The following is a 24,309-nucleotide window of genomic DNA, read 5'->3' as shown; positions in this document are numbered from 1 at the left end:
ACTTTACAATACGGCTGCACAAATATGCATTAATGCATGCTTAACTAATATAATACAGGTGCGTCTCAATAAATTAGAATGTCGTGGAAAAGTTTTTTGGCTCACATTTAACAAAAACCCACCAATTATTTGACAGTGGTCATCAGCTCATCTGCATTTTTTGGTCTTTTGTTTCTCATTTTCCTCTTGACAATACCCCATAGATTCTCTATGGGGTTCAGGTCTGGTGAGTTTGCTGGCCAGTCAAGCACATCAACACCATGGTCATTTAACCATTTTTAGTGCTTTTGGCAGTGTGGGCAGGTGCCAAATCCTGCTGGAAAATAAAATCAGCATCTTTAAAAAGGTCAGCAGAAAGAAGCATGAAGTGCTCTAAAAATGGTAAACGAGTGCAGTGACTTTTGTTTTCAAAAAATACAGTGGACCAACACCAGCAGATGACAATGCACCCCGAATCATCACAGACTATGGAAACTTAACACTGGACTTCAAGCAACTTGGGCTATGAGCTTCTCCACCCTTCCTCCAGACTGTAGGACCTTGGTTTTCAAATGAAATACAAAACTTGCTCTCATCTGAAAAGAGGACTTTGGACCACTGGGCAACAGTCCATTTCTTCTTCTCCTTAGCCCAGGTAAGACGCCTCTGACTTTGTCTGTGGTTCAGGAGTGGCTTAACAAGAGGAATACGACAACTGTAGCCAAATTCCTTGACACGTCTGTGTGTGGTGGTTCTTGATGCCTTGACCCCAGCCTCGGTCCATTCCTTGTGAAGTTCACCCAAATTCTTGAATCGATTTTGCTTGACATTCCTCTCAAGGCTGCGGTTCTCTCGGTTGGTTGTGCATCTTTTTCTTCCACACTTTTTCCTTCCACTCAACTTTCTGTTAACATGCTTGGATACAGCACTCTGTGAACAGCCAGCTTTTTTGGCAATTAATGTTTGTGGCTCACCCCCCTTGTGTAGGGTGTCAATGATTGTCTTCTGGACAACTGTCAGATCAGCAGTCTTCCCCATGATTGTGTAGCCTAGTGAACCAAACTGAGAGACCATTTTGAAGGCTCAGGAAACCTTTGAAAGTGTTTTGAGTTGATTAGCTGATTGGCATGTCACCATATTCTAATTTTCTGAGATAGTGAATTGGTGGGTTTTTGTTAAATGTGGGCCAAAATCATCACAATTGAAACAACCAAAGACTTAAACTACTTCAGTCTGTGTCCACTGAATTTATTTAATACACGAGTTTCACAATTTGAGTTGAATTACTGAAATAAATGAACTTTTCCACGACATTCTAATTTATTGAGATGCACCTGTATATAACTCCACCATTTATTAATAATTACTTCATCAGCAACAAGTGAACATTCTATATGATTCATAGATTAAGTAATCAATAAATTGTTATTAGTTAAATGTGTCATAATGTATTAATTCCCTAATAACTTATTTTCTGAATTAAAAGTGTAAATTCATGTGTTAATTACCACAATGGGTTGAAGCCACACATTTCATCTTCTAGTTGAATGCTTCAGTTAATCATTAGCTAATGATTTGCAAAGATATCATTATGTTATGACTTTACTTGTTGAGGCACATAACTATTTACTAATTGTTAAGTAATATTTCATGTGCCTCAACAAGTAAAGTCATAACATAATGATATCTTTACAAATCATTAGGTAATGATTAATTAAAGCAGACAACTGGAAGTTGAAATGCATGGCTTCAACCCATGAAAATGCATGGCTCCAACTCATTAAGGCACATGACTAACTAATTCTATATCCATAACCACAATGACATATTACTTAACAATTACTTAATAGTTCTGTGCCTCAACAAGTAGAGTCACAACATGATGATACATTTGCAAATCATTAGCTAATGAGTATTTAAAGCAGACAACTGGAAGTTGAAGTACATAGCTTTGACCACTGTGGTAATTAACATATAAATTGACATCATTAGATCATAAAATAAGTAATTAGGGAATTAATACATTATGACACATTTAACTAATAACAATTTATTGATTACTTAATCTATGAATCATATAGAATGTTCATTAGTTGCTCATGTAGTAATCATTAATAAATGGTTTAGTTCTACATGAATTATACATTAACTCGTGATTATCTGTGCATTAATTATGAATTAATGCATATTTGTACGCATGTATTGTAAAGTGTTACCATAAATAAAATTATATGATAATACTAATATAAAAGTACTAAAAGTATTTTTTCTTAAGAGTGTATAATTTACTCTAAGAAGCCGTTGAGAAATACAAAATCAAATCTGTGATGTGTTCGAACATACCTTATTTTGTCTCGTAACGCCAATACTGTACATATCTCAGTGCCACTGTTTCCGAACTCTTCCTTGTCCTTTCTCCTGATCTATTGGGTCCTTTAAAAACACCTGGTGAGGCTATGGAGTGTGTCACAGTGAGCTGGCAAACTTCCAGAAACCTTTGCTACTCAAAAGGATCACGTTACCACCCATCTCTCAGTCATTCTCTTCCATCTACAAGAGTTTTCCATTGGGTTTCTGATGCCAGCTGGGACTAAAAAATACCAATAATCATTTTGAGTTAACTCTTGCTATTTTAGATGGTTCCAAATATAATGTCTAAATGTCTTGAAGATCTGTGACATTATAGTAGTCTGGAAGCTGCTGCCTGACCTTACCAGCATTATTTGCATGACATGCAAAATACAAGATGAAACTTCCAATGTGACCTTGTCAGCACTTGAGTTGGAAAGAACTGAAAACCACAAAGATCAAATAATATTCAGATTTTTATTTAAAATCTGTTGCTGTGGGTTTGTGGACAGACAGTCCTTAATAGTTTATTTAAGGTTAATATATTTATTTAATCTTATTCTAAGAATGTATTTAAACTTTTAGTCCAACATAAAAAAGAAGCTTGTCAATTCCAATTTGATTCCTTTTATGTGAGCCTCTTTACATCCTTCCAAATGTCTATTAGCTGCTGTGGAGATCCCAGGAGTGTCGTAATAACCCTGAGAAAATTCTCTCGCTTATATTGCCCCATATAGACTCTAAACTGTGAAGGGTCTGGGGGAGATGAGGGTGCAATGCCCAACCATTTCAGACAAGCGCCCATATATGCGTCTTCATTGTTAAAGCCCTTTACTTTCTTGGAAGCTTCAACTATTTTTTCTGGAAGGTCATTGGAGAAAACATATCCCATTCCAAGCGGGTATGTGGGGTATTTTGGTTCGGGGTACAACTCCTCTGAGACGTACCACTTTGAGTTTTTGTTTCTGACAACAGGCCTGTCCCTCATCAAATGGCCTGTAATGTAGTTCTCTCTGGGTGTGTTGGGAGCCAACAGGAGGGTCATCAAATTCTCCACGTTAATGTAGACATCAGAATCAACCTTCATAGCATAAGATGCCTGAGAGCAACGAGTGACCAACCAGTCCATGATCATCATTGTCTTTATGGTCAGGTTAAAGTAGGAGTCCACAAAGTTGCTCTGCACTAAATCTCTGTGTTGTTGACTCTCTTCCTCCAGCTGCTGTTGAGCTTCTGGTCCTCTAGTCAAACCCACCATAAACAGAGTCAGCACTGCTTTCCCCTGGACTGAGCTCTCATTCCCCCATGTGCTCCGGATGGCGTTACGAGCATCTAACTGATGGGGGGCCACAGGGACCATCAAGATCAGGAATGGATCCCACTGACTACATTTGTCAGGTTCGTCTAGCATAAAATGGTAGTTGCTTGGGTGATCTATATGATAATGCACTGACATGTCGGTGGTTTTTGTAGGAATTTGTGTAGGACTCTGTTGGACACTGTTGGGTGCTAAAAATATTGTTCGATTTCGACTGGCAGACGGGTACTCAATCACCACATAAAAGGAGTGTATTTGATTTAGCACTTCTTTATACCAAGTGCCAGGTAGAACAGCAGCTTTGAGAGAGAATTGAGAGAAAAAACCAATGGCAGTCAGGAGGAACGCCCATGTAAGTAGCAGAATGAATCCTGCTTTAATGTGACACCTGTGTGGAGCTCCATCCCGACCTAAACTGCATCTAAGAAAGACAAAAACAGTAAAGGTATTAATATAAAGAAAATCCAATATTCAAATAGATTGTATTATTTTCTGTGTGGAATGAGTGAACATTTTTGAGTGTCAGTATCAAACTTAGAACAATTAAATTTATAGAAAATATATATTTTTTAAAAACCTAGTCAAAAACAAATTAGGGACTGTTAATCTTTTGTTTGTTTTAAATAAATCTGTTCATTATGTGAACCATCAGAACAAAGACTTTAAACACTACAGATGAAAGAGAGATAGAGAAAGATCATTTAAAACAACAAAAAAACTCATTTAAAAACAAACTTCAGAATGCTACATACATTATGGGCCGCATTTACACTTGACATTAACATGCAATCACAATGGTCCAATCAAGCAGATTTTATCATCAGTCAATCAGGATACAGCATGTTTACACTTAGCAACATTGACTGCTCTATCTAGATAACTATTCAGATCTGTCTTTCCTGTGGAATATTTAAGTAAGTCTGCAGGAGTCGACTTGAAGTGGTAGGTTTTCTTTCGAAACCATTTTCAGTCGCAGGACATTTTGCAGATCAAAATAAGTGTACGAGTCTCACTAGAGCTCTACGGCCTGGTGTTCTCCATCTGTCTTCTGACAGTTCAGGAGAGAGGGGCCGTGACGTCGACCTACAAATGCAGACTCGATGGCTGGATTGCTTTCATATTGCGTTCCAATGCGATCACAATGCGTCCTCGACTGCCTCTGGACCAGGACATGCTGATCGGACAAGATTCCGATTAGAAGCACATTTACACGTCTTTTCAATGTGTATGTAAACAGCATCTTGATCAGGGATCCTCAAATCTGGCCCACAAGATCCCTTTTCAAACACACCTGAGCATGTTAATTAATGTCTTCAGGATCATTAAAAAAACCACAGGTAGCTGAGTTTGATCAGGGTTGGAATGAAACTCTGCAGTGCATTGTCCCTCCAGGGCAAGATTTGAAGAACCCTGATCTAGATACAAGTCACATGTTAATGCCAAGTGTAAACACCGCTAATATATAGTAGACATTTTGGACAAACCCATTTACTAGATTCAATAAGAGTTTCTAAAGCTACACACAAGACAGAGGATCGTTAGGATGAAGCGATTCAGTAGAATTCAGAAAGAGAACAGTTCAGGTGAGCAAATTTCATTGTTCCCTCAGCAGACATTAAAAAAAGTGATATAACTGGTCACGCTCCACCGTTATATAAAAAAGTGATATAAGTTGATTAGCAGGGGGATCAAACTCTTGAGGACCATACAAAACTTTTTGTGGAAATCTCCAACTTCACCCACTACCTGAACGATTGCCTCTGCTCATTCTACCATGTGAGCTTTAACTCCATGTGTAGAGTGCAGTTGCCCAGAGGTCCTTGGAAGGAATTCACCACCTTTGTGGAGTGGATGCTGATGTCCTGTGGATTGCCACTCACAGTGGATATCACAGACGATAACACCAGCCTCACTCCAGACCCAGAGCCCAGCTGCAACATACACTTTGAGAGTGGAGGGGGACAGCCTCCGCTCCAACCCTTTCTGCAGAAAGGCAAGCACCACTCCGAACGAGCATCTCTGTGGGTCCTCTCGGTGAGAGGAACACCAAGCAACGAACAGACCCCACTTCAGGGCATAGGCCTGCCTCGTAGAGGGGGCTCTAGCCTGAGTGATAGTATCTATCACGGCCTGGGGAAGACCAGCGAGGTCTGCCGCGTCCCGTCCAGGAGCCACACGTGGAGGTTCCACAGGTCGGGACGCGGGTGCCAGATCGTGCCCATCCCGTGAGAAAGAAGGTCTTTCCTCAGGGGAATCTTCCAGGGAGGGGCTGTCGCGAGGAGCATGAGGTCGGCGAACCAGGTCCGGGTGGGCCAATAAGGCGCAACCAACAGAACCTGCTCCTTGTCCTCCCTGATCTTGCACAGAGTCTGTGCAAGGAGGCTCACTGGGGGAAAGGCGTACTTGAGAAGCCTCCGTGGCCAGCTGTGTGCCAGCGCGTCCGTGCCGAGGGGAGCCTCGGTCAGGGAGTAAAAGAGCTGGCAATGGGAGGACTCTGGGGAGGCAAACAGATCTACCTGAGCCTCTCCGAATCGTCTCCAAATCAGCTGGACCACCTGGGGGTGGAGTCGCCATTCTCCAGGGTGAGTGAGCTGTCATGATAGCACATCGGCTGCACGATTGAGCTCCCCTGGAATGTGAATAGACCGCAGCGACTTGAGCCGCGTCTAATTCCAGAGGAGGAGATGGCGGGCGAGTTGCGACATGCGACGGGAGCGTAGACCCCCTTGGTGGTTGATGTACGCTACAGTCGCTGTGTTGTCCATGCGGACTAGTACGTGTTTGTGTCGCAGCATCGGCAAAAATCGCAGAAGGGCGAGAAACACTGCTAGCAACTCGAGGCAATTGACATGCCAGCGCAGTCGAGGTCCTGTCCTGGAGCCCGAAGCTGCTTGCCCGTTGCAAACGGCACCCCAACCCGTCATGGAGGCATCTGCGTTGACCACTATGTGCCTGGACACCTGTCCTAAGGGCACTCCCGCCCGTAGGAACACAGGGTCTGACCATGGGCTGAAGAGAAGGTGGCATTCCGGGGTAACGCCGACCCGGAAAGTACCACGGTGCCATGCCCATCTCGGGACCCGGTCGTGTAGCCAACGCTGAAGCGGTCTCATATGAAGCAAGCCAAGTGGCATCACAGCGACTGCGGCTGCCATATGCCCCAGGAGCCTCTGGAAGTATTTGAGAGGGACCGCTGTCTTGCGTCTGAAAGGTTTCAGACAGTTCAGCATTGACTGCACACGCTCGTTCGTGAGACGTGCTGTCATGTTGACGGAATCCAATTCCATACCGAGAAAAGAGATGCTCTGCACAGGGGAGAGCTTACTCTTCTCCCCGTTGACCCGAAGCCCCAAGTGGCTGAGGTGCTGGAGCACCAGGTCCCTGTGCTGACACAACAGATCCCGAGAGTGAGCTATTATCAGCCAGTCGTCAAGATAGTTGAGGATGCGGATGCCCTGATTCCAAAGTGGAGTCAGGGCACCCTCCGCGAGTTTGGTAAATACTCGGGGGGACAGGGACAAGCCGAAGGGGAGGACTTTGTACTGATATGCCCGACCCTCGAAGGCAAACCGGAGGAATAGCCTGTGTCGAGGTAGAATCGAGACAAGAAAGTACGCGAGAGCTGACGAAAGCTTACAGGCTTTGGACGGGAGACGCGGACGGTTCAGCCAGGTGGCAGCGTTTTGCGGGCAAAGATGCACCGCAACCGCACGCTCCACCTGGGGAACATCCACGTGCCCCCTGGCTGCCCCGCCATCGAGGGTAGTGAGGAGTGAGGAACTCTGATGGGGCCGCGCCATGAACGAAGCGGCCCACGTTTTAGTGAGCTCCTCATGTACCTCCGGGAAGAAAGGAACCGGGGCGGGGCGAGGTCGACCATCGCCTCTCGCACCCAGGAACCAATCGTCCAGCCGGGAGCGCTCGGGAGAAGGCGCCTTAGGCACCTCCAACTCAATGCTCTCGGCTGCCCGGAGGAGCATGGCCGCCAGCTTGGCGTCAGCCTCAGACTGAACAGCCCCCGCGGTGGAGGGCTGACCAGCCGAGTCATCCGCTTCGGCCGACGGCATGCCCTCCTCTGATGCCGCGATGGACATCATGTCCTCTTCCGGAGCGCCAAAAGAGACACTGGGCCCACGAGAGGGGAGAGTGTCATGTTTTGGCAACTCAACGGGACTACGCTTAGAGGGACGTGACTTCCGTGGGGGTTTACCCGGCGGAGCATCACGCACTATCACCCTCAAGTCCCCCTGTTCTCTGACCAGCTTTGCCGAAGCGCTCTGCGAACGCTGCGAGCTAGGGCCGGCCGAGATAACAGGAGTACCTCTCATATAAGAGAGGCGGGACCTCAGCGTAGCGATGGTCATGCGCTCACAGTGAACACATGACGCTTCCGCGAGCCCTGCCTCAGCGTGTTCAGTGCCCAGACACGTGAGACAGAGATCGTGCCCATCAAAAGAGGCCATGTATGCCCCGCATCTGTTTGCGCACAGTCGGAAAGACATCTCGTGAACGAGAGGCTTTCACGACCGTATGAAAATTGCTCTTTTGTGAGATCGGACTGCCCAGGGAAGGGCTGAAGCAGCGCTTCGCTGTTACTGCAGGAAAAGTGCTGGCGTCTTGGAGCCAGCACACACGATCAAGAGCTGGAACTTTTTTTCTTTCTCTTCTGTTCTTCAGACGGCGAGTGCTCCGAAGCAGAAAATCTGAGTGAGCGAATGCACGCAGCTGCCTTATATACCCGTATGTATGGGGGAACGGCTTGCGATGCAAATTCCACTCGCCAATTCTCATTGGCCTTTTCTCTTTAGTTCAGAGGTGATTGGGCTCCAAGTATGATCCCAAATACGTCACTCGACGTAATGTTGGAGTGAACGACTGAGGGGGAACTCTGGACTGTTGGTAGTACCTAGGATAGCAAAGTCCACTAAAGGAGGTAGAGCTTTTTCGCATTTGGCTCCCAAACTCTGGAACAGCCTTCCTGATAACGTTCGGGGTTCAGAAACACTCTCTCTTTTTAAATCTAGTTCAAAGACACATCTTTTTAGCCAAGCATTCAAATAATGTATCTCATAAACTTTTCCTGCAGTTATATCTGATCAAATGCTCATTATTAATCTTTTAGCTCTGGTTTAACAAATCTTTCTTTTCTTAGTTTGAACAGCAGCTACGCTAATTATGTTCCTATTTGTTCTCTGTTTTTGCCATGGAATTGACAATGGGATTGGTAACTAGGAATTCACAAGCTCCGGTGTTGATCCAGAACACTTAAGAGGAGATGATGCCAACCCCACAGAGGACTTCAGGTGATATCAACCCTGAAACAACATACAGCACTACCGAATTCTGCTACTAATTTATAGTGTTCTTTGTCTGTTTGATTACGTCATTAATTGATCTTTACCACACATCTCTACCATATGTACATCAAGCTACTACTACATATATTGTAAAAATGTCAATTTGGTGTAAAGTTGCTTTGCAACAATATGTATTGTGAAAAGCGCTATACAAATAAATTTGAATTTGAATTGAATTGAATCTCCAATATGACTCCTAGCTCCCTCGTCTCCACCAGCTCCGCTGGGCTCCCTTGTCTCTCTGGCTCTGCCTTTGGCGGTAATCAACCTGCCCTCGTTTTGGGACTACACTCTTCTGTCTTTGCCTCGTCCTCATCCCTCTGGCTCCGTTGGGCTCCTCCCTCCCTCTGGCTCTACCTTGGTCCTCTGTCGCTCCGGCTCCACAGTAGCTTTGTGGATCCCCACCTGCACCTCGGTCATCTGAGCCATCTGCTCCGCCTTGGCTGGGTCTGCCTGGTTCTTCCTGCTCCTGGCACCTTCTTCCATTCACTTCTCCCTGTTTATCACCTTTGTCTTTGTGTGTGTTTGTCATCACAGTTACATGACTGCATGAAAATGCCAAATGTTTCATTTTGTCTGTTGTGATACAATGTTTGCTTGAGGCAACAAAGTTGATAGGTTTGCAGCACTGCAACAGTTATTTTACATTATTTTATGATAAAAACACAGGTTCAGTCATCAGGACCTTAACTTCGTCTCAGACAAAGTTGTACTGACAGGTATATATATATATGAAGAGTTTCGTTGCAAAACGCGATATATCCATTTTGAGAAATGTTGGTTATTTGACATTATTATTTAAGACATCAACAGTCAAGTTCATTCACAATTTTTGTACATTAAACTATTACTTGAGCTCAGTGAAGGCCAGGGACACAATATTTTTCAAATCCAGGATTTTTTATTTAATTTTATGTCCATAAATAGTTCATAAATAAGTCAAAAACCATTCCAAAATGCAACATATTTATCTTAACATTGTCAAACATCTTAAATTGGTTAAAAAAACAATACATCATAAATATATGGAATAGTATATACAAAGATTGATTAATAATAATAAGATTCTGAGTTAGTTTTGGCCAGAACATACACAACATAACATAACATAACTTTTTTTTTTTTTTTTTTTTTTTTTTTTTTTGCAAAACGCTATAAACGTAGCCTACGTGACTGACAGCTCACCTACAGTATAAACAATTAAATGGTAAACGTTTTTTAGTTAGCCTATTGAATCCTCTTTTTAAAAATATGTTTTTTGTTTTGATATTATCGTTAAATCAATGAGCAAACTCGGAGCACTTCACTGGCATTGACTCTCTTCCCAGGGGATGCTAAGCTCGCGCAGCATCCTGAACGTTCTATAACCGTTATATCCAGGGTTCGAAATTAACTTTTTTGATCACCAGCCAAAGTGGCTGGTAACTTTCTGAAGTTACCAGCCAATCAGAATTTCCATTAGACAAATTTTTACGTGGTGAAAATAAGAGATTATGAATGCCACTGAATGAAATTTTGATCATTTTATGAACAGTGCATGAAAAACGCACAGAAAGTGCACTGTCTTCAACGGGAACCGTCTTAGCGGTTTTTTATTTGAAGGCTCTCCTGGTGACTTCGAGCTTTCTCGTGGTCCTTTACTGCCTCGATTTTAAAATTACTGGTCCCCACCACGAAACTGTTAGTTTTATTTTTTTCTTTCGTGTACTCACGGCAAATCTGACAAAACATGACCGCATTTTTACTATCAAACACTAGCCAATGACGACCTGTCTGCCATTTACAATTAAACTTCCTTCTCTTTGTTTCGCACGCTCTGTCAACATTTTCATCTTCTGCCTCCTTCCTCTTCTCACCTCTTCCTGATCCTGACGTCTGTCCTAACCACCGCAGCATTTTGATTTTAGCTTATTTCGCTGTCCAGCTCAGTCCTCTTTGCTCATCCGATATTTCCTATTTCTTGTTTGTATTTTCGCGCTCTTGTCGTCGTTGACTGGACCCGCAAACCGAAGCGTACAGTATCTGCGCGCTGCTGCCAATAGGTATCTAAAACGTCACCCGTAGTGTAGTGTTCATAGGGTCTTTAAGCAACAGCTTCCAATGGAACGGCTACGATGACCGGAAGTAGGCTGTAACCCCGCCGTAGCCGAGAACGTAAAAATCATTAAGCAACTAGGTGCTGATGCCAACAGCAGACATAGCTTTGTACAAATGAAAACATCGGTAAAATTGGTTTAAGTTTAAAACATATCAACACAGATTAAATGAAAGACTAATGGTAGAATCGTATACTGGTGGAAATACAGTGTATATACTGTATATACTATAAAATGTAACATTTATCCACCTAATCTGTGACGTTGTAAAGACCACGGCAAACCAGCTGTTCTCCCGTAGTAGACGGCTACAGTAGAACGTCAAGAAGTGGCAGTTAAAGTCGTGAACGCGCAATATGACGTCGGAATGCCGTTGCCGTTCCATCCGTGGCTGCTGCTTAAAGTCCCTCATGTGAAATGTAGGACGGAGGGGACAAATGACCCAGAGCGTCTCTGACATGATTTGCATGATTGGCTCATGCATCACCGGCCAAACTGGCTGGTAAGTTTTTATCAATACCCGCCAAAATGATTTTTAACCCGCATTTGGCGGGTTGGCGGGTGTTAATTTCGAACCCTGGTTATATCGCACTTTGTAAAGAAACTGGTCTGGCGGATATCGCGTTTTGTGAAAAAATACATTTTATAGTAGGCCTAAAATGTAAAAAATTTTAAGAATGTGGGGATCCACATTCTTAAATTTTATTAATGGCAGCAATTCACACATAGATTAAGGTACATCTGAACAGTGATTTCCAATAATAAAATCCAAATGTCAAAAAATGGCGTTTATCGCGTTTTGCAACCAAACTCTTCACATATATATATATATATATATCAGTGGCGATTTCTTTAAGACTGCAAGGGAAGCTCAGCTTCCCCCTATAATGTCACAAAATTAATGGTCAAATTATGTACTATTGTATTAACATTTTATTGACTAAAAATGCGTTAGAAAACCTTCATCTCAAAGACGAGTTCGTTCAGAATCAGTTAGATATAGCAGGTCGGCTGACTTGATTTTCTTCTCATACATTCCCGTAGCGTCACAGTGCATTTCCCCGTTGAAGCCCAGCGTCCATTGACTTCAATGCGGCTGCTTTGAACGTTTTTTTTCAGTGCTTTGAAACTAGACGGTCATTGGATAAACGCTGCGATTATGTCCCGCCCACGGACGCTCAGCGTCTCTGGGGGTGAATGAGGAGCAAATGAGGAGTGGGCTGGCCTGGACTCCGAGCTTCTGCGTGATGATTGGAGGGTCTGTCGAAAGATTGCATCTCCTTTTGACTGACAGCGATTTTGTACTATAAGGAATCGCTGAAGCTATTCGCGCTCAGTCCCATCGCGGATTTCTCAAGTTCAGTCGAAATAAAAACTGCTGCAACCTATTTCTTTATATTTGCTTGGCGAAATTGCTTGATTTTCATCATACATTTCACACAATTATACACCACATTCCTTGTTTCACTTTTACAGAGTTTAATATTTTTTTTAGATCGTTCATTCATTCATTCATGTTAATATTTAATGTAGTAATCAATATATATATATATAGATTACTACATTAAATATTAACATGGAGGATGACTATAAATTAATATATATATATATATATATATATATATATATATATAGTAATCTTGAAAAATTTTAACATAACATAATGAAACCTTATATTTCTATTAAAATACTTTATAAATAAATAAATAAATAAATCTCCATAATAACCTTATTTAAATTGCAAAATATTTATACTATATAGTAGCATCTGACTAAAAGAAAAAATACATCATATTTTGCATAATAAAACTAAAGCTTTTTTTTTTTTTTTACGATTGTTTGCATTGTGACTTACTTATGACAATAAGGCACATTCTTGTGAATAAATAAATAGACAATTTTATGATGTAGGCCGAAAATGAGCTTCCCCCTATTTGACAGACCAGTAGCCGCCACTGATATATATATATATATATATATCTGGCTATTTTGTATAGGTTTCTATGTAAGTATTGGTACTTCTGATTGGGCTGAGGCTGGAATTTAGCGAGTTTGAAGTAAAAGTATTTGATGGACGTATACTATGTGTCAGGATCATTCACTCAGTATCATTATCTCATTTTTGACTGTTCCATGAAGATATTTAACAAATTTCATAGCGTAAATATGTCAAAACTTAATTTTTGATTAGTAATATGCATTCCCAAGAACTTCATTTGGACAACTTTAAAGACAGTTTTCTCAATATTTAGATTTTTGTGCACCCTCAGATTACAGATCTGTATATATATATATAGTAAAAAAGTTCATCAAAGTTGTCTTAAGACAAGAACGGGTACTGTTTTGGCATTAGGACAACTTTGATGAAAGGTTTTGATCCACTTCAAATGTTGACTACTGTATATAACCTGTTATGGGAATTCTCACTCCAAGTTAAACTCAAAGGTTGGCAGCCCTGTGTTCCCTGATTGCATGACCTTTGTGTTTCTAGCATTAACTACAGGAGCTAAAAGAACGTTAATGAAGTGAAATACAGTTTTAATGTATTGTTTTGCTGCACACCAGGATTTAAATATTTCTAAATTGATTTAGAGGGCTAGGTTTACAGTTCTCTTTTACAGTTGTTCCTGAGTGTAGTTATGAGTCATGTTCAATTCAGCATACTGTATTTTTCATATCTATGCAGTTGCAGTTTACCCTTGCATTATCAAAATATATTTAAAATCTCTACATATTTATTTACTTATTTATTTATAGAATAGTTTTGCTTTAAAAAATAAAAGACAAAAGCAAGTGTGAGCTCACCTCTTCCATCTATTTTCTGCAGAGAGATTCTGCTCCATGTCTTGGTGTGTGTGCATCTGGATTCAGGGCAATCAATGGCACTTTTAGCTAAAAACCTGAGAATTAAAGCTGCTGTAGAATTACAGGTGGCCCCGCCTCCTTCCACCTCATACAGGTGTTCACTTAGGATGGGGTGGCTGGGCTAGTTTTTAATGGTTGCTTTCAAAGAGACTTTGCTCTGGTTTTACACTTAAATGAGAAAGTTCAGCCATACATAAATACCAATCCGCTAGGCACAGAACTAAATAATGGATAACAAATAGTGGAGTGCAAATGGACTCTTGCCATCATATGACATGGTTTTGACACAGTCATTGTCTCTTCTTCAAAAAACTTACAAAACATAAAGTGGCACATTAAATAGCTAATAATGAAAACACAAACTATTGATTACTTATAGCGATCAGAGTGCACATCTTTGCTGAATTTGCTAAGATTTTCTTCTTCTTTTTTATTAAACAATGCTTTGTTAGCTCACAGCAGGTACTGTTTAGCATAATTCTTAAGATATGTATTATATTTATGCTTTTCATTTCACATCCTGTTCTCTGTTTGGTCACTGTCAATACTGTCCATGAGATTATTAGATAAATCAAGGTGCATACATACATGATTATCAATTACCACCTCCTAGGAATTTCTTTCCAAACAGCACAGTACATACATTCTAATGTATTTGATGACATACTGCCTAATATGTACACCTATGGTGCATGAACATTGATCAGTGTGTGTACTGAAAAAAAAAATCTTTGAATCAACTTTGTTTTATTTAAACACTATGTAATTATGCTCTCCCAGATGATTTACATAAAAAGGAAGCAACTCAACAACTAACATTTACAATTCCTCGTAAATCGATAAAGTACTAAATTTGGTTAAGAAACGCCCGTTCACACGAAGAACAATATTAAGACAACTGCAATGATATCTATATCTATATATCTATATTAATGTTTACATAATTAGACAATAACTGTCACATTTGTATTGGTTTTTCCCTCATGCGCCCATATATGGTTTTCCTGGGGCACGTTCAAGGTCAAACCCGTGCACAACGTTTTGTTACGAATTCTGGGTTGAACAACATGTTTCCTGGAAACAATGTGCAACGGGGTTTGAGATACGTTTTCTCTTGTTTGGTGGGTGTGTCAAAAATGTCAGCCCAATCAGCAGCAACATGTATATAAACCACACAGTATTAAAGAGACAGCTTGCACAATTGGTCCAAGTAAATGTCTAGTTCTTTCATGAAACTCTAGATGGCGCAGGCTGACGGGTTGTTAATGTAAGTGATGACATTCACAGCCTTATATGACTTGGCACAAGCTGATTGGTTCATGTCGAATATGCAGTCAATGAGATTGCACCTTTACCTTTAAATGGCTGGTTGGCATTCACTCAAGCCTTTTGCTGCAGCGCGCTTTCAGAGTTCCTCTAAAACCCTCCACCTTCCCCAGCTCCACCTGTATAGATCTGCTACGGGTTATTTTATATGCTATTTATGCAGCAGCAGTATGTCTTAAATACTCAAAGCACCATATCGCCATATGCTTTGGCAGTAGCAAGTTCCTGTACTTGCTTGCAGCAGCAATAATCTACAACTACAGTAATAACCAGCAGCAGGATAAAAGGAGGAGTGACGACAGTGGAAGACGAGAGAGGACCAGGCCTGGACTTTATTTTGTGTTTTGTGTGCGGCAGTCATCCGTGATGGGCTGTCACTTTACTTTTGTGTTTATTTTATTATTAAAGTGTCTGAATGTTCGCCAGTTCCCACCTCCTCCTTCCCGTTCTACAAACTGCGTTGCACCTTTTTTTAGGAAGTGTATGGTGATGATTATAGCCCCTTAATATGGTGTATGTGTATGATCAGTTAAACGTTTCAAAGGTATCTATTTTAATGTTTATTGTGAGGTTAGGATGGCTAGCATTTTAACATTTATTGTAATAAATTTATAGACAGTGGTTTCTATTTGAAATTGTAATGTTATGTGTGCAATTTAATTGTCTAACATGGGTTGACAAATTGTGTTTTGTTGCTCAATGTTTTTTCTTTTTTTAGAGTTTGTTTCAGTCCAGCTCAGTTTATCACTGTTTTTCCCACCTTCATTTCTTTTTTTGTATTTTGATTTGTGATTAGTAACCTTTGTTTTTTTGAATCTTATATTTTTGAGTATTGCCCAGGACTTGTCTTTTGTATTTTTATTTGATTTCTTTTGTGTCTTATAGCGAGGCCTGGACTTACATCCCTGCTCCATGTGATTACAGAAGAGGAGTATTCTCACTTCCATATGCACAAGTGTGGGGTGTTAAGAGTGTTTGAATTTTCTCTTTTACGTATGAGTCAGTGTGCTGTGTAAGAAGATTGTAATTTTTTAGGAGTTTATTGTATTTTTCTTTTTTTCATTATATTGGTTGGTATGATTTTGGAAGCGTTGTACTACCCACTAAATTTCTGTATTTCCAGCTCATATGAGCAGTGTTCGGCCGGCTTGTGAGCAAAATCAAATACGACTATATTTATTGTATTTAATAAAGGTGAACTGTTATTTATAGTAATTCTGCCTTGAGTGTATTCATTGAATTGAATAGCCGTGCGGGACCCCTCTTTTGGTGGCCTTGGGATCTCCTACCCAGAGTAAATTGGAGTGGCGTAGTCGAAGATAGTTTCAACAAAGATAAACATATTTACCAACCCATCACATATAATTAATATAATTAATATCAAAATTAATTCACAAGAGCAAGTATTGTTTGCACGTGTATTTACATTAAAGGCAAAATCATTTAAATAATAAGAGCACAAATATAGATTTGGATAAGTCTAGATAAGTCTGTCTAAATATCCTGTAGTAACTGCAATGTTTTCTGGTCCATAGCCTTTCCTTTAGGAAGGTGTGCTAGACACTGATTAATGTAACATAAAAATACTGTACATTTATATTTATGTGTACATTATATTTATATATTTTGCTATTGTATTGTGGAGTGACACTTTCATAAACTTTTCTATACTCCTCTGATTACATAATGGCAAATATTACAATATCATAGAGCAGGGGTGCTCAACCCTGTTCCTGGAGATTTACCTTCCTGCAGAGTTCAGCTCCAACCCTGACCAAATACACCTGAACCAACTAATTAGTATCTGAAGGAGCGCTTGATAAGTACAGACAGGTGTGTTTGATTAGGGTTGGAACTAAACTCTGCAGGAAGGTAGTTATCCAGGAATAGGGTTGGGCACCCCTGTCATAGCACAACAACAGAGATCAGCAATAATGATAAGCCTAATATTCACAAGAAAAATAATAAGGTCATATAGATCATAACACATCTCAGGTAAGAAGTGGATTATTCTTCACCTGAAATGTTTGTCTTTTCATCCTGAAATGTGAGGCAAATGTTGGATCACAATAATTAGGAACCACAATTTCTACAAATCCTTTCACTTGATTGGGATGTTTTCTTTTATTCTGGATGGCAAGGGTAGTGACTGTAAACATAGAGTGTATTTTGCAGTATTAAACATGTATTTATACCGATTTCATCAGGCTTTGAAAATTCTTCAAAAAGAACACAAAGAATGGCCTTCTCAGCTGCCATAGCTGCAACGCTTGTGTCATCAGAACAGGGTGTTCAACGCACCACTGTTTCCGTTTAAAAAACATTTTGCATCGTTATGTCGGGGCTGAACGCAGCCCTGTTCCTGCCCTCATTATGTCATTATTAGTTAACATGTATCACCTTGATTAAGTTTATTGTAATTACCTGTCTTTATAAGTTGGTTTCAGTTCAGTGTTTGGCATCCGGTCTTGTCTATGTGTACGTGTGTTCCTGCCCTGCTTGTGGATTTAAAGTGCCACGTGAGAAGTGGAAAGTTCATGGGGACTGGCCCAGCGGATTGATCATCAAATCTCCCGGAGCACTAACCAGTGATCCCCTGCTCGAGCAGAGAAACCAGGGCGGGTAGTGACAGTGGGTCTCCTTCAGGAAGGAGAGATGCGATCGCAGCAATGCCATGTGCTCACTGTGCAGGCAAGAACCATCCACAAACCATCTTCAGTGTGCTCTATGCCCTGACACAGAAGACAGCAATCGTGGCCATCATCAGAGGACAGGAAATGACCGCAGCCAAGAGGACACGGACAGAGCAGCATATTTGACGTAGGCTGTCCGCTATTTGCTCTTTTAAGGAAACTGTTCTTCTAGAAACTGAAGCACCCAGGGGAATCACCGTTCAATGGGGGACAACGCTGTCACACCATCTCACCAGTCCAAAAAACATTTCTTGGTGAATGGCTTTGTATTGCTGTAGCAACAAACAATACTTGGCTCCGAAACAAAAGCCTGAATTAGTGGATGCATGTTGTCGCCTTATATACCCAGAGTGGCTGGGTATGCAAAATCCAATTGCCAATTCTCATTGGCCTTTTCTCTTAAATTTAAAGGTGATTGGGGCTCGCAAGTAACAACTTGTAGTGACCGACAGATAGCGAACTATTTTCGTTGACAAAATCAAAAATAAGAACTTGTGTCCAAAATGTCAGTTAATATTAATTTCTTGTTCGTTGCTGCCTATGTTAAACTGCTTTAAATTACTTTTCCCCCACATCAATCTACAGTCCATACACCATAATGACAAAGCAAAAACAGACTTGTCACAACTTTGTAAATTTTATTAAAACTAAAAAAAATAATAATAATAATTTAGAGCATTGCATAAGTATTCATACCCTTAACTCAGTATTTAGCTGAAGCACCTTTACAGCCTCAAGTCTTTTTAGGTATGATGCAACAAGATTTGCACATGTGCATATTTTAAGGTTTCTCTGGAAATATTTGGCTTGGCTCTGGTTGGGCCACTCGAGGATATTTACAATGCACTCTTGCTGTGTGCTTAGACTCATTGTCCTGCTGGAAAGTGAACCTTCTGCTCAGTCTGAGGTTCTGAATAATCTGGGTTTTCATTAAGGCTATCTCCATATTTTGGTGCATTGAGCTTTTCTTCTACTCTGACGTATCCCTCAGTCCCTGCCACTGAAAAACAGCCGTACAGCATGAGGCTGCTACCACCACACTTTACTTTTGGGATGCTACTGTGCAGGTGATGAGCAGTGCCTGGTTTCCTCCATACGTGATGCTTGGAAATGAGGTTAATCAGACCAGAGAATCTTGTTTCTCACAGTCTCAGAGTCCTTTATGTGCTTCACTAAGGAGAGGATTGAGTCTTGTCACACCGCTATAAAGAACAAATTGGTGGAGTGTTGCAGTGATGTTTGACCTTCTTTAGGTTTCTCCTATCTCCACATATGATCATGGAGCTCAACTAGAGTGACCATCAGCTTCTTTGTCACCAGTCTAACCAAAGCCCTACTCCATCAATTGCTCAGTTTGACCAGGAGCTCAGCTCTAGAAAGAGTCCTGGTTGTTTTAAAACGTCTTCTATCAAGGGTAACAGATACTACATGCTTCTGTGAACCTTCAATGCAGCAGAATTTTTTCTGAACTCTTCCACAAATGTGTGGCTTGACGCAATCCTTTTTCTGAGCTCTACAGGCACCTCAGGGCTTGGTTTTTGCTCTGATATGCATTTTCACCTGTTAGAACTCTTATTAAACTGTATGTCATTTTCAAATCACACCCATTCAATTGAATTTGCCACAGACTAACTCAATTTGAAGTGTAATAACATCTGCAAGCGATGTGAATGCTCCTGAGCTAAATTTCAACAGTCCCAGAAGGGTATGAATACTTTTGTAATGAAGTCATTTAAGTTTTTTATTTTTAATACATTTGCAAAGATGTTAAAAACTTTAACTAACTTGTGAAACCAGTTTAACATAACACTGCAACTTAACAAAACATGAAAAAAATGAAAGGTTATGCAAGCCACTGTATATCGCACACCCCTACCTCAAAGTTTCTCAGTATCTTGGAGTGGGTGGAAATCTAACTGCGTCATGCTTAAATCCTGTGAATGTGTGTATGTTGTTTGACCTGGCATTAAAGACTTTTTTTCCTTAAAGCCCTCCCAGTGGCAGCAGTATCCTGAATTCTTCTCTGGTTTCACATGCGAGTCATTCACATGGTCCACCAGATTCTACAGGCTCTTGAACAGCAGATGGTGCTACAGAGTAAAGACAAAGAGCATAGCAGGAGCAGGGACGAAGGAACACAAAATGAATAGATTGTGAATAGCTCTTTTTTTTAGTTACTTTTATTTTTTTTAATTTTTATCTTATTCGTTAATTTCAATGTTCAGTGGGGCCACAGGGATGATAACCACAACGCTGTTCAGGCTTCTTTGGACGGTCGAGGATAAATCTGTAATTTGGAAGGTATAAGCAACATGGTGTTTTTTCGTCATTTTCTCCCATTTTCTTTGTTTCAAGGGTAGTGGCACTGAAATACAGCAATAAAAACATTAAGTAGGATAAGGAGACCAGCCAGTAGCCAACTATTACAGAACATCTGAACGAGGCTGAAAAAAAAAGAAAATAAAATTTTCATTTAAAATGAATTTTACTTTATATCTACCTTGAATTTTTCCATTCAAATTTAAAGGGATAGTTGACACAAAAGAAAATTGCTTTTTGTTTTCCACAGAGGAAAGAAAGTCATACATGTTTTGAAAGACTCTAGGTTGAGTACATGATGACAAACTATCTCTTTAAATTCAAAAGAACCTTTGAATTGAATTGTTTGAATGCAAAAACACAGTGCTTCTCTTAGGAAACAAGCAAATGATTTTGACCACTGTGCTTAGAAGTTTACTCAACAAAATCATATTACGTTTCCCTGATGCAAATCCATTATTTTCTCCTCATTAAAAGCTCAAAATCAGAGATTCACTCTAAAAAAGATGGTTCTTTAAACTGCTTTAGACATAGGAACAGTTCCACTTAGAACCATATTGTCCTAAAGACAATAGGCTCTAGGTTAGGGCTCTTTCCCACCTTTTTGTGTTTTAAATCTGTAACTGCCAAAACCAGCTTTAGTATTGATTTTCTGGGGCTCAACCGACTACACACACACTCAACACACTCTCGACAGGTAAATGTCTTTCTTAAAATGTTTTCTACCAATCGTGTTTTTCTCTGTTTAGTATAACAGAACATGTAATTGTTTATACATATTTTACTATGGGAGCGCCATTATTTCAAATGATTGCATTTGGTGAGCTACTGGCTCTGCCTGTTGCTATTTTTACCACAACGCAACTCGCAATACACAATAAAATAGTATTTTAAAATGCCAAATTTTATTCTGAAAAAATATTTAAACTTTAAGTCCAACACAAAAAAACACAGCTGAGTCCAATAAAATAAATTCAACTGGTTATCAATCTTTGGTGGACAAATTTACAGATCCCACAAAAAAATGACAACATTTTAACAAAACTTTTTACAAAATAATTTAGTTTCATATATCTAAATTCTACATTTAATGCACAATGACAGCCTCTGGTATAAGTAGATTATTCTATATAAATATAATTGAATGTAACTACATATAAATAACTTTATTTTAAGCTATACAAATAGCATTTAGATTTTTCAGCCTTTAGTTCACTGACTGTCTCTGCCATTGTCTGTGCAGAATAACAGTCTTCTATAAATCAAGTACAGGCAACCACTAATTTACTCCAATTAGATTCATTTTATGTGGGCCTCTTTACATCCTTCCAAATGTCTATTAGCTGCTGTGGAGATCCCAGGAGTGTTGTAATAACCCTGAGAAAATTCTCTCGCTTATATTGCCCCATATAGACTCTAAACTGTGAAGGGTCTGGGGGAGATGAGGGTGCAACGCCCAACTGTTTCAGACAAGCACCCACATATGCGTCCTCAATGTTAAAGCCCTTTATTTTCTTGGAAGCCTCGACAATTTTTTCTGGAAGGTCATTGGAGAAAACATATCCCATTCCAAGCGGGTATGTGGGGTATTTCAGTTCGGGGTACAACTCCTCTGAGACGTACCACTTTGAGTTTTTGTTTCTGATAACAGGCCTGTCCCTCATCAAATGGCCTGTAATGTAGTTCTCTCTGGGTGTGGGTGTGAGGAGGCTCATCAGGTTCTCCACATTTATGTACATGTCAGAATCAACCTTCATAGCATAAGATGCTTGAGGGCAACGAGTGGCCAACCAGTCCATGATCACCATTGTTTTTATGGTCAAGTTGAAGTACGAGTCCACAAAGTTGCTCTGCAGTAAATCTCTGTGTTGTCGACTCTCTTCCTCCAGCTGCTGTTGAGCTTCGGATCCTCTAGTCAAACCCACCATAAACAGAGTCAGCACTGTTTTCCCCTGGACTGAGCTCTCATTCCCCCATGTGCTTCGGATGGCGTTACGAGCACCTGCCTGATGGGGGGGCCACAGGGACCATCAAGACCAGGAACGGATCCCACTGACTACATTTATCAGGTTCGTCCAGGATAAAATGATAGTTGCTTGGATGAGCCACATGATGATGAACCGACATGTCTGTGGTTTGTGAAGAAATTTGTGTAGAGCTCTGTTGGACGCTGTTGGGTGCTAAAAATATCGTTCGATTTTCTTTGGCAGACGGGTACTCAATCACCACATAATAGGTGCTTGCTTGATTTAGCACTTCTTTATACCAGGTTTCAGGGAGCACAGCAGTGTTGAAAGAGAATTGAAAGACGTAAGCAATGGTAGACAATAGGAATGTCAATGTAAGTAGCAGAAAAAATCCTGTTTTAATGTCACACCTCTGTGGAGCTCTATCTGGACCCAAACTGTAAAAAAAAAAAAAAAAAAAAAAGTAAAGGTATTCAATAACATAGATTAATGAACATTATTTATTTTCAGTATTAAACTTAGAACAGTTAAATTTATATGAGATATTAAAAACACAAATTTACATAATGGAAAACAAACTGTTAATCTTTTGTTTGTTTAAAATAAATCTATTCATTCAACGCTACGAGAGAGTGAGAGAGAGAGAGTGAGAGAGAGAGAGAGAGAGAGAGAGAGAGACCGTTTTAAACAAACTTCTAAACAAACCGTTTAGAACTTTAGAACGTTAAATACAGATACAGAATACATTCTGGACGAGCCGGTTTCTTTAGATTCTTTAGAATAAGGCTTTCCAACGCTACACACAAGACAGAGGATCGTTCGAATGAAGCGGTTCACTAGAATTCAGAAAGAACCGTTCAAGTGAGTGAATTTGATTGTTCCCTCAGCAGACGTTTAAAATAGTGATGTAAACTGGTCGTGCTTCACCGCTATACGTTTTAGACACATTTACCGTTGCTCGGCGAATTTTCACGTTTGAAATTCGGTCATTTTAATATCCACGCGGGGTTTGGCGTGAGGGCGGAATATTTCCTCAAACAGCTGACCAACAGCTTGGTTTGAAAGTGTCTTCTGTGAGATCTGTGCTTCACACTTTATTAAACTATTCGGTGACTGAAATTTGTACGTTCCTGTACTGAAAGAGCTACACTTTTAGCTGGCCCTCCAGCCTCATCTGGTCTGCAGGCAGGTTTTAGAGGGGTTTGATCACTTAATTAGCTGGTCAGGCTGGGAGACCAACTGACTAACCAGCTAACATCAACTCAGACAGGCTGGGAGACCAGCTAAAACTAGCTACTTCCAGCTTAAACCAGCTGTATTTTAAACTTGGTGTGCAGAAAAAGACATTAAAACTCTATTTCAGTTAGTTAAAGTTCTTGTCGCTCCTGTAGATGATGCTAGAAACACCAAAGGGTTTGATACTCGAGGAACCTTTTATCCAAGTCACTTTGGACAAAAGTGTGTAAACGTGATTTAGTTAAATCACATAGCCTAAACCTAAGAGCGAAGAAGCTATATGTAGTCTTTTACTTCACACCAAGGTTTAAATATGGCTGAATTAATATTCTAAATAAAAGTCTAATAGTTTTGCAAAACAAAGTGGATACATTTATATGCTTCTGTAAAGTGTAGTTATGAGGTACGATCAGTTCAGCATATTATTCATATCCCATGTAGTTGCAGTTTACCACACCATTGCATTATTAAAATATACATATGCGTATTAAATCATAGAAGACAAAAGCAAGTGTGAGCTCACCTCTTCAATCCATTTCTTTTGGAGAGATTCGGCTCCATGTCTTGGTGTGTGTGTGTGTGCATCTGGATTCAGGGCGATCAATGACCCTTTTAGTCGAAGACCTGAGAGTTAAAGCTGTTGTAGAATTATAGGTGGCCCCACCTCCTCCCACCTCATACAGGTGTTCACTTAGGATGGGAGGGGGGGGCTGGGTTAGTTTTTATGGCAGCTTTTTAAAGAGTCCACAATTATACCATACATATTTAATTCTAAATGTATTTTTACATTTATTTTTTGTCAGT

The 24,309-nt window shown here is 40.4% G+C and overlaps 1 protein-coding gene and 1 pseudogene across 1 annotated transcript; both read right to left on the bottom strand.

Annotated features, from left to right (window-relative positions):
* Positions 1–2,956: 2,956 nt before the first annotated feature.
* LOC127153374 (beta-1,3-galactosyltransferase 1-like) lies at positions 2,957–4,412 on the bottom strand. The gene is made up of 2 exons (XM_051094438.1): positions 4,399–4,412; positions 2,957–4,067 (listed from the first exon to the last, which is right to left on the bottom strand). The coding sequence occupies exons 1-2, from the start codon at positions 4,410–4,412 to the stop codon at positions 2,957–2,959; spliced, it is 1,125 nt and encodes a 374-aa protein (XP_050950395.1).
* Positions 4,413–21,468: 17,056 nt separating this feature from the next.
* LOC127153887 (beta-1,3-galactosyltransferase 2-like) lies at positions 21,469–24,119 on the bottom strand (annotated as a pseudogene).
* Positions 24,120–24,309: the final 190 nt, after the last annotated feature.

Source organism: Labeo rohita, chromosome 22 (genome assembly GCF_022985175.1).
Source record: "Labeo rohita strain BAU-BD-2019 chromosome 22, IGBB_LRoh.1.0, whole genome shotgun sequence".
In the NCBI taxonomy this organism is placed as follows: Eukaryota; Metazoa; Chordata; class Actinopteri; order Cypriniformes; family Cyprinidae; genus Labeo; species Labeo rohita.
The sequence above is the reverse complement of the archived record's forward strand: the minus strand, read 5'-3'. Positions and strand labels throughout refer to the sequence as shown.